The following is a 22,527-nucleotide window of genomic DNA, read 5'->3' as shown; positions in this document are numbered from 1 at the left end:
GTGACATAATCCAAAGGCAAAGGGAAAGAGGAAAGTAATCCAGCTTTGAGTCAGGCTGACTTAGGTTCGAATTTCAGTTCTTCCCTTTCCTACCTGTGTGTGTGACCTTGGGCCTCCACATCCTCATCTGTGAAATGGGAATACCAGTAAGAACGGGAGTGAGAATAAACGTATTCAGCCACCTGTAGGTGTTCAATGACGCAGCTTCCACGTTCACTACCCCTTTGCTCTTTCAGAGTGCCAAGATGAAAGGGGAAGCTGAGCAATGACTAAAGCTTAGCAAATAAGATCTAAGGAGAATGGGTGAGGAATGGCAGACGTTTCATGTGGTAGAGAGCGTTTCGTCTGCACAGAGGGCAATAAATGACAATGGCTACCACTTATAAGCACCTACTACCTTGCCTGACATTTAATATGGTTCTACTCAGTCCTCAGAACAGCCTGTGAGGAACGTATGATTATGGCCCTACATGGTAAGTGAGGAAGCTGAGATTTCACAACTTGCCCAAGATCATCCAGCTAAATGGAGAACTGGAGATTCAAACTCAGGTTGGACTCTTTGCAGCAGCTTAAGATTCTCCTCCCTAGTTGGTGGAGACGGCTTGGGGGAGCTGGACTTAAAGAGGAGCAGGGGAAGACAGGAAGGTGGCTGTCAGCCATGGGCATCAGGGGCAGGCAGAGAAGACAAATGCAAAATCTTCCTTTGGCTGGGACTCATCAGAAAGGGAATCCTCTGGTGGCAGGTGCCTTAGGTGTGGGCTTGCCTGAAGGCAGGAGGAACTCGATTTCCCCTAGAGGAACAGGTGCTTCTGAGCACCAGCTGGGGACTGACCTCCCGGGACCAGACAGGCACACCTGAGCACCTGCCCCTCCTCACGGAGGGGGGCCAGTGCACAGTGGAGTCTATGCCTCTACTTTTTCTCTGTGTCCTATTGCCATTGCAGACATTCCCTTTGCCTTACTCTGGCCATTCCCTAGAGAGAGGTTACATAAAACTAAATAAAAATATTAAAATGCACAAATGAAAAATCTTAATCTCACAACCTCTCCATTTCCTTACCCACAGAACCAGTTTGGTAACTCCCTAATCCTGGACAAGTTCCTTGGGGTTGTCAGCCTGTTCAAGCCGTCTCAGGTCTTATTTTCACACAGCCTCTGCACCAGCCTAAGAAGGGACCAGGAACTCGCAGGGATTTACCACCCTTTCAGCCACCGTTTCAAGTAGAAGCCAAGGCTTTTGCTTTCTTGCCCTAACCTTGATTCTTCACATTGCTGCAGAGCAGTGACTGAGCCTCCATATCGTGTCTACAACCTGTTTCCTCTACGGCACTGCACTATTCTTTCCCACGTAGCTAATTCCGAGCCAAGCAAAACAGTTTCCCTCCCCCTTGCTTCTTTTCCTTATGTGGAGACATGGAAAAGGTCAGTTCAAGAGACTCAGACGCTGTGTCCTGACTCTCCCAGAGACCCCTTTCAGAGACCTACAGGTCACCACTTTGAGTCATAAACTGTTTTTTGAAGAGCAGTCCCAAGAGCTCACTAAAACTTGCATTGGGATTTAACTTAGCTTGAGAACCTTATCTTAGTCCATGTTGCTAAACTGTGCACCTGGGTTCTGAAACTGCCTTCTAACACTGAGATGCCTTCTAAGTGAACCGAAGGCCCACGTCGCTCTCCCCTGAAGACAACATGGAAAACACAAAGCCACACTGAGAAAGGAGGGGGCCACGGCTTGATATTGTCCAGCAAATGTCTCCTGGCCTCAGAATGCCGCCACTTTCCGCAGTTCCAGTCCTTGGCTGTGGTCCACCCTGAGCAAGTGAATACCTCTGCTGAAACTAGCACACAGTAAGGAGCTGGTGTCACCAACGGCCAGTGACGTCAAGGGTCCTGATCCATCCAGAGACAAGGTGAACAGGCAGGCTGGGGAGGAAGAGGGTAACCAGAAGCTTAGGCCAAGGGTGCAACATCATAAAATGCAATGTCTTCCTAAGAAAGCCATGCAGTTAAAGCATGTGCTCTATGTATCTGACCCTGACAAGAGAGGCATCCCATGCTGCAGAGGAACATGCACCAGTGGGGACGCCAGAACTTGGGTCAACCCCACGACTTCAACTATCGAGAACGGCACACAGACCAAACAGGGTGGACATACACCAGCTAGAAGTATGTTCAGACACTTGGGGCCTCACCGTCAAGGACATGTTAAAAAGTTTCCCTCGGTGACCTGCCGAGAACAAAGCAGGGCCAAGGCAGAGGGAAACAGACAGGGATACCGATTTTCAGTCGCTGGCTTCCCAGGGTCTCAGTCCCTTCAAAGCAGAAGGATAATGGGGGAACCGGAAAGGCAGTCAGGGCTTCCAGCTGACCCAGTCTCCCTCCCTCTGCAACTCAGAGCCTTCTCAGAACTACAGGCACACATCTGGGGGGCAGCTTGTTCCCCCTGGTCTCAGTTTCATGATCATGGAAGCTAAAAAGCTGCTTCTCCCACCTCCCACAAAAGCCACGCCTGGGCGACTGGAGAGGGCAGCTCCCAGTGAGGGCACAGCGGGGCCATCCTCACTGGGCAAGTTTAGCTTGGTGCCACCTGACACTCCCTCACTTCTTTTCTCTGAGGGGGCTACCACCCCCTCCCCTGCTGGACCCTGAATTTCTGGAAGATTACTATGGGATGGACTTGGTTTGCGGTTCTCAAAGTTAATATTGAGTTGGCCAAAAAGTTTGTGTACTTTTTCCCATAAAATAAGATACATTTTTCATTTTCTACAGTAACTTTATTGATTTAGCTATTTTGAGTATGGCGGCTATCTCCCGCATTGTAGAACGTTGATTGTTCTCAATTAATGTCTTCATTTGATCGCCATCAACATCACTGGTCTACCCGACCATGGAGCATTGTCCAGCAAGAAATCTCGACCATGAAACTTCACAAATCACTTTGACATATTTGAACAGTCACAGCACCTTCTCCACACACTGCACAAATCTTTTTTTGCATTTCAGTTGCATTTTCACCTTTCTTGAAATAATAAGGTATAATATGCCGAAAATATTGCTTATTTTCTTCCCTCTTCAGTATTAACATAGCTGCACAAAAATTTACCAATTTTGGTATTTTTTTAAATGCATGCTGATATGACAGTTGTCACAATACAATTTACCAAAATAGTTTCAAATGAGGTTAAAGACAACTAAGCACTACTGGAGCCATCTTATGGAAAAAAACAAATGATTTTTTTTGGCCAACCCAATACTATTCCTGTGTCTGGCAGAACCCTGTGTCCAGGACAGAACAGCATGGAGGTGGTGGGGTGCTGGTAATTCAGCTCCCTGGAAGGGAAAAAACCCACCTTTTTCATAGCATTTGCCAAATTCTGTGGTGTAAATACTCCCACTATAGCGTACTAAATATTCCTGAATATTTAACAATCAGTCATTGGGAGCTGGATCAGCATACCACTGCCTCGAGAACTCCAGGGAGCTATGCTCCCTAAAACATTTTTTTCCTCTGGAGCTTTGACGTGTCCTGACTTCTCTGTGGTTTGGAATCTTAACTGCAGAGTCAAAACAGGGCAGAGTCTTTCTGAAACTATCCTCACTCCACCTCACCCCCCACCAAGAGCTGAGGCTCTCATTTTAGGGTTGTTTTTTTTTTTAAAGATTTATTTATTTATTTATTTTTAGAGAGAAGGGAAGGGAGAGAGAAAGAGAAAGATCAATGTGTGGTTGCCCCCTGTGCACCCCCAACTGGGGACCCAGCCCACAACCCAGGCATGCACCCCGACTGGGAATTGAACCAGTGACCCTCTGCTTCACACCCTGGTGCTCAATCCACTCAGCCACACCAGCCAGGGCTCATTTTAGTTCTTAAAAAATAAATTTCTAGATAACAATTTCTGTTCTCTTTTCCAGACATCTTGAGCATCACAAGTTAAAACCAGATGAGGGCTCTGGCTGGTGTGGCTCAGTGGGTTGAGCACTGGCTTTCAACCTGGAAGGTTGCTGGTTCAAATCCCAGGCAGGGCACACGCCTGGGTTGCAGGCCAGGTCCCCAGCTGGGGGCGTGCAAGAGCCAACTGATCAATGGCAACTGATTGGTGTTTTTCTCGCACATTGATGTGTCTCTCCCTCTCCTCCCCACTCTGTAAAAAATAAATGGAATCTTAAAAAAAAAAACAAAAACCTGATGAGGACTTTCAAGTACACAGAAAGCATATAAAAGCCAAATGTATGTATTTGAGCTCAGGAATGAGTGGGTACAAAATGGTTCAAGGAGTTATGTGCTAATGGCCTCTGGCCAGAAGTTGAACAGAGATTTTGGGATCTGGTGTCATGTCTTAACCACTAGGGGACTGCACAGTGGTGGGACCTGCATGGCTGTCCTGAGCAATGGAAAGAAAATTTTAGTTTTTTAGGACTTCACGTATCTTTAAGAAGCACTAACAGCAGGTTCCTTACCTCCAGTATCTTGGTTCCAAATTTTCACCTTGCAGTCATGTGATGAGGTAGCAATTACAGGCATCCAGGCCAGCGCTCTCGGTAGGAAGACACAGGATGCAACAGTCTGGAAATGCCCCTTATACTCACATATTCTGTTCCGTGTCTGCCTTAGGTCCCACAGCTGCAAAGTAATGACATAGGCTAGCTCATGCACTCTTTTCTCCAGTGTCAGTCATTAATGACACCGATGATCTGCTGCCCCTCCATGTCATGACTCATCTGTTCCCTCCACTTACCTACTTATGTAGCCACCCCTTATCTTTACCCATCCTGTCCACACAGCCAACCATCCATCCATCTGGTGATGATTTTAAGCGTCAACTATGCCTCAAACAACTCTGGTTAAGGATGTGCAGAAGGGCTGCTGTCTTCCTCACTAACATCATGGTTCGGGAAATGAAGGTCCACGTCCTCCAGCGTGGTGAGACGGTATGAGGTTACCTACTTTCTAGGACAGCTCAAGAGCTACCTTCTGTCAGCCTCTTGGTATGTGTGGGTCCTGTGGGGACCCACAGTTAGCAGCCCCTTCTCGTAAGTACATACAGGCAGAGACCTTCTGATTTACTGCGCAGTCACTAAACCATGGTACATGAAGACCAGAGTCTACAACAATGGCTGGCCAGTCCCGCCAGTCCCGCTCTTGCTGACGCAGATCAGACCTCGCCTGGAGAATCAGTCAGGTAGGAGAGCAAACTGAACCGGGTCCAAAAAAATAGTGAAATCACTGGACACCATGCCATCTAAGGAATAGCTGTAGGAGCTAAGCTGGAAATATTTAGCTTGGAGAAGAGATGCTACATCAGCAGCCTTGGATTTAAAACCTTGACCCAACACTTACTAGAGGTGTGATCTTGTACAAGAAATTTCAACTTGCTGTGTCTCTCTATTTCCTCCTCTGTAAAATGGGAATTATAATAGTTCTTAACTCAGGCAGCTGTTTTAAGGATTAAATGAGATAATGCATGCATTGTGCTCAGCCCAGTACCTAGCACATAAGAAATGTTTAATAAATGGGAGCTGTAATTGTTTTATTTGGATACTAGATAACCCTTTTCAGTGATATTCTACAGTTCAGAATCCAAGGCACTTTGGAGGAGCCTATCCCGAAATTAACTGTAAGGAAAGCTATATGGGTAAGGGCTGAGGTGGGCCCTTGACTGACCCTGGAGCTCCAAACTTCCTAAAGAGCTGGAACCTCCTTCACGGGAACCACGTGCACAATGAGAAACACTTGGTTCTTCACACACTCCTTCCTCTCTAAGCTCTGCTGGGAGGAGAGATGTTAGCAGCCACTTCAAGATACCACCTTCCTATCCTCACTCTCACCCTGCCAGGGGTGTCCAACCCGCGGCCCATGGGCTGCATGCGGCCCGGGATGGCTATGAATGCAGCCCAACACAAAATCGTAAATTTACTTAAGACCTTTTTTCTGCTCATCGGTTTTCGTTAGTGTTTGTGTGCTTAATGTGTGGCCCAAGACAACACTTCTTCCAGTGTGGCCCAGAGACACCAAAAGGTTGGACACCTCTGCCTAGGCTAATAGATGTTTCTTGAAGGAACCATCTAGAAGGCAAAGGATCACTTACAGTCTGCACCTGGGACAGGCCTGCGCCATTAGCAGACCTGCCAGTGTAGCCCAGTGCAGGCAGGAGGCCAGAGTAAGTTATTTGCTCATCAGCAGCGAGACCCCTGGACCCCACAGGACCCCTCACCGTGGCTTCACAGCCTTCCCCTCCGCAGCCGTTGCTGCAGGAGATGCACTTGTGTCCGTCCTCACTGACCTCGCAGTAGGTCTGAATGTGTCGCTTTGTGGGAAACACATGAGCTACCTGCAGCCCTCGACTGTCCCATAATCTGAAAAAAATTGAAGCAAAACATGTGTTTATAGTAAACGTGTCTGAGATACTCCTGTAATTGCCCGGCTCCTCTGACGGTCAGATGGAGTCGAGGGGCACCTGAAACGGGGGCGTCACGGGATCGGTCTCGGAGACTCTGAAGCGGGCAGGAAGTAGTGGAGTGGCATCTGAGCTCTTTCTATTCTGAGATCTAGTTAATGGAAATTTAGACCGAGCATCTTAATTGTACAAGTTAATTTGTTAATTTGGTCTTTTGGGATACTGCTTTTAACAGACAAGAGGTTATTTCTGTGCCTGTGACTTAAACATTTTTTAAGAGCTACTTACGATAGTACAGAGGAGCGGTCATCTTCCCAGATTCAGATACAGAAGATTTGCAGGCCTTGGCCAACCTGGGCCATGGAGTCTACTGCGGAGTATTTTATTTTATCTCTTGCCTCATTCCTACCATTTTCTAAGCAGAATCTCTTCTGAAAGCCAAAGTTTTAGTCATGCTTTCTGGTCTAAGAGCAATTTACTTCATTTGCCGCCCCTGACGGTGATTCTGACCTGCTCTCCCAGGGAGGGCTTCCCTGAGGGCTGGGTGACTAAGGTTAGGAACCCAGCAGGTGGCCCAGGTAGAGCCAGGCAGTTTGAAGCGGTGGGAGGAGCTAATCTGAACACATTCACACAGCAGGAGCAGGAAGACTCAGCTGCTTTGCAACCAATCAGAACAGGGGTTTTCCACCCCTTGGCCCAACTGGTATTCGCCCTCTACCCAGATGACTCCATGGGGCCAGATCAGAGAGGCGCCAGCACCAGCAAGAGGCAGAGGGGCAGAAGGCCCTGGGAAGGACACAGCAATGTGGAGAAGCAGAGTGGGACCGGCATCGTGTAAGTGCAGAGGCCACAAACCTTCACCAGAAACACCTTCACTGCTGCTCAGTTAGCTCACCTGACGGTCTTATCTTCGGAAGTCTGCAGCACATATGGCTCTCGGGGGACCCAACACAGGTGCGTGACCTAGAAGAAGCATAATTTTCAAAATGTCTCCACACCAAATCGTTCCTCTGCTGGAATTCCTTCCAACTGTGCTAAATAGCATCTCTGCACCACCTCTCAAGGAGGCTGAACTAGGATATTTGACTTGGAGCGGTTTTATGTTTTGCCCATACCCGCCAGTCATGCTCTCCTTGCATATATCCGAGGTTATCAGCGCCAGTGGTAGCAGCTGGGCCGGTGGTCAGCATTCAAATGTGGGCAGGCACTCTTAATGCCTGAACCCCAAACACATGGCAAAGACCCACTGGCCTGCGGCAGCACAGGGGAGCAGCCCCTGTTCTAATGTGGGAGCACTGAAACCCTAGTCCAGGCCACAGAGGGTTCAGGAAGTGTTCTTCCTTCACTTCATCCCTGCAGTCCCCTGGCGGACAGGCATGAGAGACTTCAGAACAACCCAAAATAACAGGATTTTCTTTTTTCCAGGAGCCTCCACAAATCAGGAAGGCATGTGGCAAACGTATGTTGTCACTGACAGTTGTCTTCAAAATTGGGAAAGATAACCACGGTTAACATTTGAGGACCACTAAAGAAATATCTACCATGTCAGGTGATATAATTCTCACCGTTTTAAAAATGTAGACGCTGAGACTCTCAGTACGTTTCTTGGGATAACACAGCTAAAAAGTGATGGATCGAGGACTTGAACCCAGGTATGACTGACCCCTAAGACTGCGGAGTTTATATACTAGCCTGCTACCAGAAAACACTGGTTTTCATAAACAGTAAATTATACAGAACGCGAAATGTAATACTTATTTCTCCACATGATGTTATTTATGCAGGTCACGGAGCTTAAGCTGTGAGCTCCTGGAGGACGATATTGTGCCCTCAGTCACTGACCTGCTCTAAGCACAGTGTCTGGCCCACAGAAGAAATAAGTAACTATGTTTTGAAGGAATACGTGAGGATACCATTTAAGATTCCAATATAAACTAGTGGAATTGTTCTCTGGAGCCGAGATCTTAAGAGATCTAATTCAATAACCCCGAGGGGCTGGGGTCCGACAGAGTTAGAGGTGAGCGGCAATGGGACCCAGGCCTCCAATACCTGGTCATGGGACTCCTGACCTCTCACCCAGGCCCTTCCCCTCGCCCCATCCTCCCTCCTGCTGTCCGGCCCTGTAGCAAGTTTGAGTTCGTACCAAGTTCCTGGAGACTGAAGCTCGCTCCACACACTGTCCGGTCCCCACGTCCCACAGAAGCAGGGTATTGTCCCGAGAGCCAGTGCAGAGCTGTGACGAGTCTTTGGAAACAACAGCAAGAAGATGGTCCATGAGCTGCACTTGGAAGAGGGCGTTTCAGAAAGTACAACGGCCTGGGGAGAGCTCTGCGTTACCTACCCGGACTCACGGCCACTCCCGTGACCACCATGGCATGGCCCGAGAACCGCTGCCTGGGCTGTGAGGAGCCGTGCAGGTCCCACATCAGGACCTTCCTGTCCCGAGAGGCGCTGAAGAACTGGTTTGACTTGTAGACACAGGCTATCTGCTCAGGGAAGAAAGCGCGGGTGTGCTCGTCCAACTGCACTTTACGGTGGGGAAGGGGCCTGAGAACAAGTGCGTTAGAGCCTGATGTTCTCGCTCAGTCCGGCTCCCAATGCACTGAAACTGGCCAGCACACACCCTATTCCGTGCCACGGGACTGTGGCTGATGCCGAGTTTCATTATGACAGATTACGTCCTAACTTTTGGTTCATTTAGGTGGACTGCAGAGAGTCAGAAATTGGCATTCTCTATCCCTTTGCTGGAAAGTCACTGTAAAGCTATTGAACAAGTTAATTTTTATTTAACTATTGTTGACTTTTTAAAAATCTCCCCAACTAGACTAGAAGATTCCTAAGCCTGGTGACTGTCACTTTTACAACTCTGGTCAGCACACAGTGAACCTTCGGTGCGTGTCCCTGTTGAGTTAGGATCAGCCAGGGAGAGTTGCTCTCTATTTACCACCTGAGCTACTAAAGGCTTAATAACAAAAGAAAAATGATGTCGCATATACCTGTACCAAGAGCTGAGTGAATGATCTGCTCTGCTCTTCCTGGAGTAGGGCTTCACAGCATCAAATATAAAGCCCTTGCATTGTCTTTTAAGACGAATATCCAACCACTCTTACTACCTAGAGCGATTAGGTATTCCCGAATTCAGTTTAAAACTCCCTCCCTGGTCACAACCAGCTGACAAGTTTACCTTGGTGATTTCATGCTCGTGTCCTTGGAACCTTCTGACCACGTTTCCGTTTTTCCAGTTATAAGCCACAACTGTCTGCAGAGAGTCATTAGCATGCTTTAATTTAACCGAATATTCATTCAACTGAAACAACAAGCCTTCGTCCTCTATTTGACTTCTCCCTCTCAGTCAAGGGACCTGCATCGAGCCCCCAGGTTCTACTGTGTCCCTCCTCACGCCCTGTACTTTGAGCTCCGTCCCTTCTGACCCGTACTCTGTCTCTCCCCACTCCTGGGCCCTGGGCCCTGGGCCGCCCCTCTCAGCCTTATCAAGGGGTTTGGGCCAACACAACCTGAAGGAAACTGCTTCAAGTTGAGGTTCTGGTTGTAGATGCTGAAGGAGAATTAATTGCACATGGGACTAGATTTTTTCCCTAGTTGTATTGTATTTTTATTTTACTTTTTAAATTAATCATCTTCTTAATCATTTGTAGGTATACAGTTCACTAGTGTTAAGTATATTCCCTTTATTGTGAAACAGACTGTACTTTGTTTTTAATTTCAAAAAACCTCATTTATATCCCACCTGCCAAAGAGCACCATTGTTAAAATTTTCTTCCCATTTTTTTCTCTAGGTATATACTTTAATATTTTATCGTAAGCATCTATTCCCCTAAATGGGATGCCCAAAACACTCTCTGGTCCAGTCTCTGATTTCATTGTTAGAGAGTAAGAAGCATGTGAGCACTTGACCTAAATCCTAGTTTTTCAGTCTACAAAATGGAGATGCTAATCCTTGCCCCTCTACCCCTCACAGGCGAGGCTCATATAAATAAAATTTCGTATGTCTAAGATGATATAGATTTTAAGACAAAATGCTGCCAATTAAATTATGCTTTATTATCAATTTTCAAATGCATAAAGATTTCAGAGGTGTGAAAATGTGTGCATCTGAAAGTCAGTGAAATAGTGTGGAAAATGAAATTTGAAGATTCTAAAAGGCTATTCAAAAGAGAGGCATTACTTACCACAAAAGAATCAACATTGTTGCTACCAACATCCTAGCTGGGAGAGCTGAGTGCTAGGATAGATCCAAACGTGGGGGAGGGAAAGCAACAAGACTCAAAGGACAGCAGGAGAAGCACAGACACAGGGAAGGGAAGAGTCCTGACACACCAGTGTAGAGATCTCGGCAAAAGAGCAGCACAAAATAAAAGACTAGAAGACTCCTTTTGCTGACGAGTAACTCCCGTGTCTGTGTGCAGGTGTGAAAATGGACTGGTTGGAATAACACAGGTCATTTATGAAAAGCACGTGGAGGCACAGTGCTAAGGGTCTTACCACTGAATCCTCACAAATGTCCTGTGAGGTTGGCATTATTATTCCTATTTGATAGAAAAAGAGACTGAAGTTCAAGAAAATTAAAAGACTTGCTCAAAGTAGGGGAAGGGACTTAAACCCAGTCTGGTTCTAAAACCGCATTTCTACATTACCCGACACCGCTGCCAGCCATGGAAAAGCGGCGCCTGCTTCCCTCACACCTTCCCTTCTCTGCAATAAGGTGGGTCCCTGGGAAGCACTGCAGGTCCCACCTTGTCGTTTCCTCCGGAGACACACAGGTCTGAGTCCAGAGCAGCAACAGCAGAGACGGTATCCACGTGAGCTGGGCTGTACTCTTGAAAAGCTCTGGTTTGAATTCTCTCTTCTATAATTGCATCAGGCCTGCTAAAGAGAGGATGGAGAATAGGGGGTCCAATGGTATGGGAATGCATAGTGGAGCAAGAGGAAGAAGAGTGTGTGTGAAGGTGGCAATTCAGGCCGGCTGAGGAGAAAGATGGAAGACGACACCCACCGACATTGCTGAAGTGGTATTATTAACTCTGTAGGTGCACAGAATGACTGAGTCTGATAAGGGGGAGTCCTTACTCACTCTATTGATTATTCCAGAGATGCAGGGTGCCTCTCTGTTTAGCTGTAGACACTAAGCTACCATGCTGTTTCTTATCCAAAAGAAAACTGAGCAAGCTGACAGTTTAGGGAAGGTCATCAATACTTGCTCTGGGCCTTCTCTTTCTTTAGTGGAGAGCTTTAATGGGGCGTGATAAAACTTGGGGTCCCAAGTAGGACTGGGGTACCTGTATTTGTAGGTGCTGTGCTTGAGTTTGCTTTGCAGTTTCCCCATCATGGCACGGAACCTACACAAAAGCTTCTGAGGTGGAGCTCGTTGCAGACGGCGCCCAAGGAGCAGCATCCCTTGTGGCTGCTGGAAGTTGTGTTCCTGTTCGGTGAGAAGAACAATACATACTGTTAACTTTGTTAGGCACAAAGATGGTAGTATGGTGTGGGGGTTCAGAACAAGCACCCCAAGATGCGCTTCTGTGGTATGTGGACTGTTTTGAGCTAAAGGCAGTTTTAGCTTCAGGCTCAAGAAGAAACTCTACACCCCTTAACGACCTAGAACTTGAATGAGGGGCCTTGCCCATCATAAGGTATTGTCAGCAATAACATTTTTGGCCCGCCTATATGTCAAGGCAGACTTTTATTTACTAAACATCTGTTCTTTTAAAGATTTTATTTATTTATTTTTAGAGAGAGGGGAGGGAGAGAGAGAAACGTCAATGTGTGGTTGGCCTCTCACGCGGCCCCTATGGGGGACCTGGCGTGCAACCTAGGCATGTGCCCTGACTGAGAATCGAACCAGCCACCCTCTGCTTCACAGTCTGGCGCTCAATGCACTGAGCCACGCCAGCCAGGGCTCTATTCTTATCATCCCTCAATGGCCCTTTGAAGACCCCAAGGAGCATTACCTCACCCTTAGCTCAGACTGTCTTATATACCTGATCCCCCTTTCTATCTCTGAACCTCTCCTGCATGTGGGGTCTCTGACTCTCTCACATGTATGAGGTTCCCATAAATAACAAATCTGGCTATTTCCTCTTACTAATCTGCATTACGTCTATCTGATTACGAGACCAGTCAAAAGAACATTGAAGGCAGAAGAAAGTTTGTTTCTCCCCCACAGTGGTCATGTAAAAACGTACCCTTTCTTTCCCAAAAACTAATTAGCTGTATGCCTCTGCTTTTCCTCCTTTCCCTGCCTCACTCCTGTGGCCCTGGGAATGAACCCTACAAGAATGCATTAGCAGATAAACAAAAACAGAACTAACATGAAAGCTCCCTGAGGCCCCCAGTAATTTTTAAGAGTGAAAGGGAGCCCTGAGGCCAAAAGGTTTGGGAACCACTGACCTAGAACTTCAATAATGTCAAAAATGGATGATATACTATATTAGAATAAAAAATAATTAAACGCTTTCCAGACTGTATTGCCTCTAACAACTAATAAAGCTAGAACTGAAGAGAAAGACAGGTGCTCATCCATGCACTCAATCAGGAACCACCTCCTGTAGGTCCTACACAGGTTAAATAGAGGGAGAAAGGGAGAGAACCCAGAAGATGTGGCCACCGTGGACCTCTGCTGGGACTAAAGGTGTGTGGCTAGGGGCTAATCTCAGCTACTCTGTTGTCCTCTGCAACTAGCTGTTCCCTGGGATGACAGAGGATAGAGGGAAGTAACTGGGGAGGTGGGAATACCCAGTGCCCATTTCTTCTGGGATTCTACTTAAAGGACTCCAGGAGATGACTTTCTAATGGGCATAGCAAGCCTCGTCTTAGAAAGAAGAGTCTACAAGGAGACGGCAGCTAAAACTCACCAAGTATTCTCAATCCTCTCATTACCATTAATAAATAGAGTTTTCCAGAAGAATTTCAGCCTGCATTTTAAGAGGCTGCCAGAGTTGACCTCCTGAAAAGAACTGGTAACCAGTATAGAAGCACTATCGGTGGAAAGAACAGCGTTTGTGGCACCAAGGGCCCTGGGTACCAGCCCAGCTCTGCCTCATCTCACTATGTGTTCCTCCATTCCCCACTCTATGCCTCCGCCTCCCCATCTGCAAAATGTGACATCAGAGCAAATGGTTTTTGGAAGACAATGTACTCCCTAGAGGAATACTCCCTGTCATATTCGTCTCTATACCTTAAGTGGCTTGCACAATGTGATAAAACATTTGTGAAACAGTGAATCTCAAGTCCCTCTCAGTTCAGACATTCTAGAGTTCTCTATAACAAGCATAAGATGTGCTGACAGAAACAATTCTGGGACAGCTTGCAAAAAGCTTAGGATGTTGTATTGTATGTAAATTGATGGAGGTTGCAGGGCGACCTATCTGCCAGCCTAACCCATTTTTTCAACATTGTCATCAAACTAAGGACAGATGCCATTCATGGATCTAGGTCACTGGGAACTGCAGATGCTATAAATGGACTGTCTCTGCTTAAAACTGATTGGATTCTTAGCTGGTATATTCAGAGAGCCATACTTCCCACCTGAGGAATATTCATGGAACATTCTAAGGAAAAGACAACTTTTAGAATTACTTACCCCAAGCTAATAGGATCTTCTTTGTGAGCTGCAGTATTCAATGCTTTGTAATGTTTATACTTTGGAAAATAGTTCAGGCAGCCACTTCCTAATCTCTGTAATTAGTGAAAAGATGCTTAAATTAATCCCTTCCCTGTCTGAGCACGTTTGCACTGAAAGGAGATTTACAAGGTAAATTAAGGACCTTGCTAATTAAAGAGATTGTTAAGTGTAGTCTTCCTTCACAAAGAAAGAAATCTTACAAAATTCAACGATTTTTAGGGAAAGTATACCTTAATGTTAATTATATTTCTATTAAAATATGCAAAATAGAATATATTCAAATGTACCATTAAACAATTTATTTTACTCATAGTACTTCTGTTCATCAAAAATCTGCAGAAACAGAACATGGTGGGGTGAAAATGAAGACAACTGTACTTGAACAACAATAAAAAAAAAATCTTCAGAGGTACCCTGGCTGGTGTGGCTCAGTGGATTGAGTGCTGGCCTGTGAACTGAAAGGTCACCAGTTTGATTCCCAGTAGGGCACATGCCTGGGTTGTGGGCCAGGTCCCCAGTTGGAGGCATGTGAGAGGCAACCAATCAAAGTTTCTCTCCCTCTCTTTCTCCATCCCTTCCCCTCTCTAAAAATAAATAAAATCTTTAAAAAGGAAAAAAAAAAGGTAGCGCATACAAAGCCCTCAGTTCAGCCTGGCAAACCATTGTCAGTAAATGACAGCTACTAACATGATTGATAGCAATACTGAAAGTAGCAATTTCACTCTTAGCACTACTGCTCTTATATACATATATTAAACATACATAAACATACACAGAGAACAGATACAAATGGATATATAAGTCTCGAGGATATTAAACTGAAGACAAGTTTGTCCTCTGACCAGAGTGATCACACTAAGGCTAAGAATTTATTACATTATATACCAAGGCCATTTAAAATCTCAAAAACAGGTATATACTTTGATAATGCCCATGTTGTAATTTATTATGAGTTGACAAATCTAAGAAATGAAAATGAAAATACTATTCAGTTACCTTCTACTGTTTATATTAGGAACATGGAATATACTTGAGAGAAGGGGTGGTGTCTTGTTCATTTTTGTATCTGTGCTTTAAGCATAGCCTAGAAGGATGGATGCTAGGCAAGTATCTGTTGAATGATTAAAAGAATGAATGAATGAATGACATACTAAGGTGAACAGTCTGTTTGGCAAGAAGATTTTTAAGGACCCAAATACATAAGGGTCCTTTAAAATTGCCAAGCAGCAAATCCTTCAGGGAGCAGTTACCCTGCCTCAATTCAATTCCAGGCCCAGAAAGATGGCAAGAACTTGGGAAAGCCATAAACTCAGTTATGGTTCTGGATGTCGTTGTTGGTTCCTGATGGAACTGGGCCTAAATCTGAATCCCAGGATCCATGTCTGCCCCGGTTTGCATCCCAAAGACTCTGAGATACCCAATAGTCACCCTAAACATAACTCAGAGAATTCTCTTTTAGCTCTCAAGGGCCATATTCCTCGATATACTCCAGCATGCATCCAACTATTACTCTCCATGAAGAAACTGGGACTCAGAGGGTTGCACCTTGCTAAAGGTCACACAGGGGCAGAGCTGTGGCTTCATTTCCTTAGACTCTTGGTCCAGTGTTCATTTAAATGCTGATTTTACCTGGCCTGGTAGCTCTGTTGGTTAAAGTGTTGTCCCCATACACCAAGATTGTGGGTTCTATCTCTGGTCAGGGCACATTCAAGAAGCAACCAACGAATACATAAATAAGTGGAACAACAAATCGATGTTTCTTTCTTTCTCTAAAAAATCAGTTAATTAAAACAATTTTAAATAAAATAAATGCTGATTTCGTATCACTGTCCCTCTCCATGTGTCCCCCTCTACACCCATCTAACCTACACTCCGGGAGACCAAATGTAGCCATGGAAACCAAAGCTCAAACACAAAATCAAGGTAGAAGCATGTGGAAGGCGGTCTAATTCAACCCTCTAACAGTACAAATGAGGAAACCGTGGCCCAGAGAACAGGAGGGTCTTGCCTAGACTCACACAGGGAGTCAATACTAGGCCGGTTTACAAGGTTGCCCCAACTCGTGAGGACGATCTGTGTGCAGTTTTCCCTTTCTGGCTCTTCAGCTCACAAATGGCCCTCGCCCAGTCCATGCAAAAATAAGCCAAAGCTTATTTTTGATGTGTGCTTGGTGGGGAAGGGGCCGGGGGACGCCCAAAAAGGGAATCCAGCGCCACCCAAAGCAAGCCGGCCCTCGGAACTCCCTCCTCGCTTCGGCCAGGTGAGCGTCTGCAGTCAGGTGAGCGCGAAGACTCCCACTTTGCGCCCGCCCGCTCAGTCCCCTCCACCCCCCTCGCGCCCCGTACCCATCGGCGGGCTGCCCAGCCGCGAGCTGAAGCAGGCTGGGGCGCCGATTCGGAGGGCGTCAGCACCTCTGCGCTCTCCAGCCTCTCCAGCCTCCGCCCCTAGCAACGCGCGCGTTGCTAGGGTGGGGGTTCTGGCGAAAAGCCTCCGGGCGCCCTCGAGGGCTGCTGCACCGAGGTTCCGCTCGCCTGACGCCTCCGCTGGGGAACCCGCGGAGAAAGCCCCACCCCGCTTTCTTAGTGTAACAATGCGTTGGTGAGCGTCCTGAGAAAAGACAGATGTGCCCAACACCACGCTGCCAAAAAATCTACACAATGTAAGGAAAGCGGATACAACAGAAATAGTTACGGAGAAAACCCTTAATAAATATCACCTTTTAAATTGTTATTCGCCCAGATGGAGGTTCTGTTTTATTTCATTGGAGTTTCCTCTGATTCCACCCGGGCAGAGAGCCCTCTTTTGGACACTTCCCGAAGTCCCTCTATCCCTTATTCCTTTCATTCTTTCTTTCGTCAAACCTTTATGGCCCACTGCCATACCAAAGAGATCCCTCAGTACCTTCTTGAGATCCATTGGTGAGACAGTTCTAGAAACTAACAGCAACTACAAGACAAAGTTTTCGCATCTGTATTCACATTGCTGTCACAGTTCATTCATGTCTGTATTCCTAGTTCACGGCACAGGACTGGGTAAGGGCTTGTTGAATGTTTGTTGAATAAATGAACGAATAAATGAATGAAGGCAGAAAACTTAGCCAATTTTTTGCATCCAAGTAGGCTCCTCCTGCAGTGCTGATCTGTCAGCAGAACTGCCTTCAGTGAAGATTTGTGAAGTTTGTGAAAGGTAGGTGCCTGTGGGAATGGGGATGGGGGTGGTGAGGGACATTTTCCTTTACAGAATATTACCATGGGCTATGGGGTCTATCTTCCCCAGATTGGGAGTCCCCTCCACAGCATCCCTGATGGGATTCCTCTAGCCCTTGTGGACCCTTCCTCGATGATGCACTCATTTCTTTCTGGTCAGTGGCTTGTTGTTAGACTTCCTCCTGTCAGGGTCTGGAATCTACCCCCTTGCCTCTTGTAACACTGGTCTTAGTTCAGAGCTGAGGGCACCCCTCTTCCCCATAACAGCCTGGCAACCTTCAACCAAGAGAGACTGATTGCTTTGCCCTGGGGCACGCACTGGGCTAGGCTCAGTGCAGCAACAGTTGACTTACCAGATCCCTGCCCCCAAAATGATTCAGCTCTGGGGATGTAGCGCACCCCCTTCCCCACCCAATATGCTTTAGGTTTAAGGCACCTGAGACTTCCAAACTGGTATCTCTAGCCAGACTTTCCCCAGACCTGCATATCCACCTGCTTCCTGCCCATCTCCACCTGGGTACGCAAAAGACACCTCATCCTTGACGTGACTCACACTGGAAACATTATCTTCCCCCCAAACCTGTTCTTCCTCTTTTCTTTCAGAGTGCAGGGGCAGTACCACTCACTAATCAACCATGGCAAGGCTGTAGGAGTCATTTGTAACTTTACCCTTTCTTCCTCTGGACTGCATGCCCTTCCTTTGTGCTTCCAAAGCTCCTCACAGTATCCCCAACACAGCATGATTCTTCATTTACTTGTCTCTCTCTTTCCTGTGTGCTCCATGTGGGCAGTGGCCGAGTCTTATTTACACCTGTATTTATTGCTGGTGTCTAACAGAGGGCCTAGCACAGTGCTGCAATAGAACATTCCACTCTGTTGGAACTGTTCTATAGCTGCTCTGTCCAATGGGCTAGCCCCAAGCCACTTGTGGCTATTGAACACCTGAAATGTGGCTAGTACCACTGAAGAACTGAATTTTAAATTGTATTTCACTTTAACTTTAAATTTAAGTAGCCACATGAGGCTAGTGGCTATGGCATTAGACAGCACAGGTCTATCTAGCACAGCGTAGATCTTCACTGAGTACTTTTGAATGAAGAATGAAAGGGGAAGGCAGTCACAGACAGCGTTCAGGACACAAGATAGAATGCTATGGGTGTAAGCTTACATAATTTCTTTTTTTTTCCTCAATATTTTATTTATTCATTTTTAGAAAAAGAAGAAGGGAGAGGGAAAGAGAGGGAGAGAAACACTGATGTGTTAAGAGATACATTGATCAGTTGCCTCTCACATGCCCCCAACTGGGGACTTGGCCCACAACCCAGGTATGTGCCCTGACCGGGAATCGAGCCAGTGACCCTTTGGTTCGTAGGCTGGCGCCCAGTCCACTGAGCCACATCAGCCAGGGCAGCAACATAATTTCATGTACTCCTTACTTCCCCCTCACACTTTATCCCTTTGGCCTAACACTATCAATGCCTCCAAATCTGCCTTTTATAAATATAATCCTAGGTCATGGCTCTTTACTGCCCGAACTGATTTTTCTCTCCTGGACTTGCCCAGGTTGATATTGTCTGTCCTCTGAAGTGAACGGGGCCTAAGAGCCCTCTGGAGATGAGGTCTGGTCTCATACAGTCTGGGCTGGTCTGGCCAGAGCAGAAGGGAGTCTCTCTCCTTCCGGGTCTGGACTTCACAGGGGACCCATGCAGTCTGAGTGTGTCTGCACTGGCAGGCTGCTAAGTTCTTCTAAAAGGTGATAGTTGGTGTTGGTTGTACTATGAAAACATCACAGGAGAAAAGAAGCCACAGCATTGGCAGCCTTCTTGCCACTCCTGGAAAAGGTGCAAAGCCCAGTCAGATGACTTCCAACCTTGACACCAGAGATGCTGGTTGGGTCAGGGTCTGAAGAGGAAGGAGGCCTGGGACAGGGTGAGGCGCGGCCGGCGATAGACCGGGGGCCCCGTCCGGCTGGCAGACAAGGGCTGGGCCTGAGGTTGAAGAGCAGGGCTGAGGGACGGTAAAGGCCAGGGGAGAACAGTTCTTTCCCATAGACTTTCCCAAGTGCTCAATACCAAAAAGTTAAAAAAAAAAAAAAGTCCCAAACCAAATGTCATAAATGAGTAAGTGAAATGGCAGGTTACAGAGCAGAATTTACAAATAATTCCAATTTTATAAAAATAAGTACATTTCTACTGTGGATCATACATGGTAAGGGGCTAATGAATATTTTATCGTGTGTGGGGGTGTGTTAGTATACCTGTTTTTCAGAATGTAAACTATGCACAGTTCTTGGAGACGGGGGAGCAGAGTTCATGGCATAAAAGGACATTTTGCCTGTGCTGGTCCCCCTGTGTGGGAAGCTCCTCCCCCAAATATTCTCCAGGCGTACTTGCCGTGTTTATCCAGGGCACAGGCCCAGGGCCACTCCTCCCAGAGACCTCCTAGATTGGCCTTCCTAGATCAGCACCTCCATCCAGCTCCCCTTCCTATTCTGCCTGAGTCTCTTTCCTAGCCCTTATCACCTAATGACATATTACATTTCCATTTGTGTTATTTGTCCTGGAGAGTAGACTTTGTTCTTGTTTATGGTTGTATTCTCATTGTCTTAAATATGACCCAGGACATAGGCAGTGCTCAATAAATCTACTGAATGACGACAATGTAACAAAGGTGTCCATTCTTCTCTGTGCCCAGCTCAGGGTGTCCTACCTAGGCAAGCCCTAAAGTTCACGTACAGCCGTCTCCACTCCCACCAAGGCTCCAGAGGTCACCTTAGAGCAGCAGCTTTCAAACTTTTCAAACCATGACTCTCAGGAAGAAATACATTCAACTGCACTGCTCATACATAGTACATGTATATAACACATGTATATAGTACATGTACTATATTTAACAGCAAACAAGCAAAAGACCCTTACTATGAACAATGTTTTCTATTTTTTCTTTCTTTTCTTATTTTTAAGATGCTGGTCTCTGTCCCCTGAATTGATTTTTGCCACCTACTAATTGTGGCCACTGGTGGTGTTTGTGAGTCGTCAGGGGTCTCATTTGGATCCTAGTTTCAGTGCAACTGCTATGAATGCAGATTCCTGGCTCCACCCCAGACTTGGCCAATGAATGAGAATCTCACTGGAAAGTCTGCGTTCTTCATAACCCCTCTCCCTGCCCATCCCAGGTGTTTCTGGGGCCTGGTAAAGTCTGAGAGTCACCACTTAGGAGTTTATGAGTATCCCGAGGCCTCACGTGGGGACATGTGTTGGGCAGGGCCTGATGCACACTAAGGGAAGGGGCTGATTTTCCAGTTCCAGTGCCCCTCAGCCCCTGAATGGTGGAACTGATGATTCCAATTCTGTAAAAGTATATCCATTCCCACGTAAGCCCCTTTCGCTTTCTAATAGCCTGAAAGAGCTTCTGGTGATTTGGCTGCTTTCCTGACTCCAGCCCTCCCACGGCCACTGACTGCTCCAGGGCCACACCCAAGGGAGAGGCCCCACTTTCCCCAAGAACCTCAATCTCTCCTTCCTCTCCCTGCCCTCTGCAGTCTCTTTTCCCTTCACACAGAATCACCTGCTGTTTTCACTAGCCCTCCCCAGCCCCAGCCCTTAGAACAAAGAAATTCTAACCACAATCTCTAATGATAGTGGCCCATTTCCTTCCCCACCCCTAGAAGACGGTAAATGCTGTCTTGAGGTCTTCACCCTCCCATTGGGATGGATGCCAAGGCAGCGGCACCCCCTCCTCACCAAAGAACCTCACACAATTTACATCCTGAAAGCTTGCTACAAGTATATTTATTGACCCTCACGCCTATAATAAAACACTTCTTAGCCCCTAAGTGTATGCCATACACCCAAGCTAACAGATCTTTGCAGACAAGATCTCATTTGATTCTTGAAATAGCCGTCAGAGGTAGATACTTTTATCATCCCCATTTTAGGGCTGAGGAAACGAGGCCCAGCCAAATTAAATCATCTGACCAAGGTCCCCTAGCTGTAAGAGGCACAGCGCTGAGGCTGGTAGCTGTTCTTACTAACCTCAGGGACTGATGCCATAGGGCTGAGAGGAGGGGCAGGCTCTTCCATTTGTGTAGTAGCCCAGCCACTTAGAGGTGCCTCAGGGTAGAGGCAGGTGCCTGAGAGCCTACATGCTGCAGGACAGTGATGCTTCTCTTTCCAATTCTGCTCTCACGGTGTCCGGTTCTGATGAACTCAGAATACCCTCTGACCCTCAAGGCCTGGCTCCTTCTTCCTTAGCCTGAGTGTTCTCCTCAGACCTCTGCCAAGACCTCCTAAAATGGAGTTTGGGGGTTGGGGAGCAGCGTCCTTCTTGTGTGCCCAGGAGGAGTGGACTGGAACCCCAGCAGAGGGTTCAATTTGGGCTTAGACTGATTTATCAGCTCCGAAGAAAAAAAGCCCCGAGACAGCTCAGGTTCTTGGGGACGGGGTCTTCTTCTACATGCTTATTTGCATAGTCTAGTTTTTTTAAATACACATGCATTATTTTTTTTCAATACTGGTTTTAAAATTTTTTCAAATTAAGAAAATTTGTTGTAAATACTTTGGGGATATCAACCTAACACAGATACTCCTCATTGGACATTAATATGCAATTAAAAATTATTACTCATATTAACCAAGAGTCAAACTGCCTGGTTTCTAGTCTCATTGCTACCAATTAGTGACTGTGACCCCTGGCAAGTTCCTTAACCTTCATAAAAACGGGGATCATCAGACTTTCCTTGTACTAATAGATGCTTAGCAGTTGCAGCCTCTGTCCCTCTAGATGCTATTTTAAGTGTTTTAATTCCTTCAATCCCCAGCACAACTCTGGGAGGTAGGTACCCTCCGTATCCCCTCTTCACAGCTGAGGCCCTGGAGGGTAGGTACTCACCAGTGGGCAGCCACATGGGACTCGAGCTTCGACAGTCTGATACCAGAAACTAGCTTTAAGCTAGTACTTGTCTAAAGATGCCCCTCAGAAAAAGGCTGTTGTATTACATGATAGAACACTTATAAAGCGCTTAGCAAAAGCCTGGTACTTATAAATGCCGAATTAACTTTCTTACGGTCACATTAATATTTGGTGTTTTGCGTTTGCTGTAAAACAACGCGATTTAATTCAGCAAAGCAAAAACAAACAAACAAAAAAACCAACTGCTGAAGCACGCAGGATCTGGGCCAGGGTCCGGTCGAGGGTGTGGGGTGGGTACCCAACGAGCAGCGAGAACTGGGCGGGAGGAAGCTCGGTGGCCGCGGGTGGGGGCCTGGAGGCGGGGTCAGGAGGC

General features: G+C 46.7%; 1 protein-coding gene across 7 annotated transcripts; it reads right to left on the bottom strand.

The window, feature by feature from the left end:
- Positions 1–289: 289 nt before the first annotated feature.
- WDR31 (WD repeat domain 31) lies at positions 290–22,413 on the bottom strand. 7 transcript variants are annotated; one of them, XM_053921532.2, is made up of 13 exons: positions 16,383–16,476; positions 15,667–15,806; positions 15,034–15,148; positions 13,996–14,090; positions 11,693–11,835; positions 11,150–11,282; positions 9,580–9,654; positions 8,737–8,881; positions 8,539–8,639; positions 7,291–7,358; positions 6,213–6,354; positions 4,459–4,621; positions 290–1,923 (listed from the first exon to the last, which is right to left on the bottom strand). In XM_053921532.2, the coding sequence occupies exons 5-13, from the start codon at positions 11,806–11,808 to the stop codon at positions 1,763–1,765; spliced, it is 1,104 nt and encodes a 367-aa protein (XP_053777507.1). In that variant the 5' UTR covers positions 11,809–11,835; positions 13,996–14,090; positions 15,034–15,148; positions 15,667–15,806; positions 16,383–16,476; the 3' UTR covers positions 290–1,762. The 7 variants fall into 7 exon arrangements, with proteins under 7 accessions (XP_053777507.1, XP_045052886.2, XP_045052890.2 ...); XM_045196951.2 differs by lacking the exon at positions 15,667–15,806; XM_045196955.2 differs by lacking the exon at positions 15,667–15,806 and having other exon boundaries at positions 11,150–11,279.
- Between the last annotated feature and the right edge of the window lie 114 nt (positions 22,414–22,527).

The sequence above is a fragment of the Desmodus rotundus genome, chromosome 1, assembly GCF_022682495.2.
Source record: "Desmodus rotundus isolate HL8 chromosome 1, HLdesRot8A.1, whole genome shotgun sequence".
Lineage (NCBI taxonomy): Eukaryota > Metazoa > Chordata > Mammalia > Chiroptera > Phyllostomidae > Desmodus > Desmodus rotundus.
The sequence above is the reverse complement of the archived record's forward strand: the minus strand, read 5'-3'. Positions and strand labels throughout refer to the sequence as shown.

Bases quoted from the DNA above. Each gene is read 5' to 3' on its own strand.
- WDR31 (XM_045196953.3), bottom strand. From the start codon at position 11,808: ATGCTGCTCCTTGGGCGCCGTCTGCAACGAGCTCCACCTCAGAAGCTT. The intron at 8,640-8,736 runs GTAGGTAACGCA...TTGTTTCCAAAG, and splicing joins GGGAGTGGCCGTGAGTCCGG to ACTCGTCACAGCTCTGCACT. The intron at 4,622-6,212 runs GTGAGGGGTCCT...ATTACTTTGCAG, and splicing joins GGGAAGGCTGTGAAGCCACG to CTGTGGGACCTAAGGCAGAC.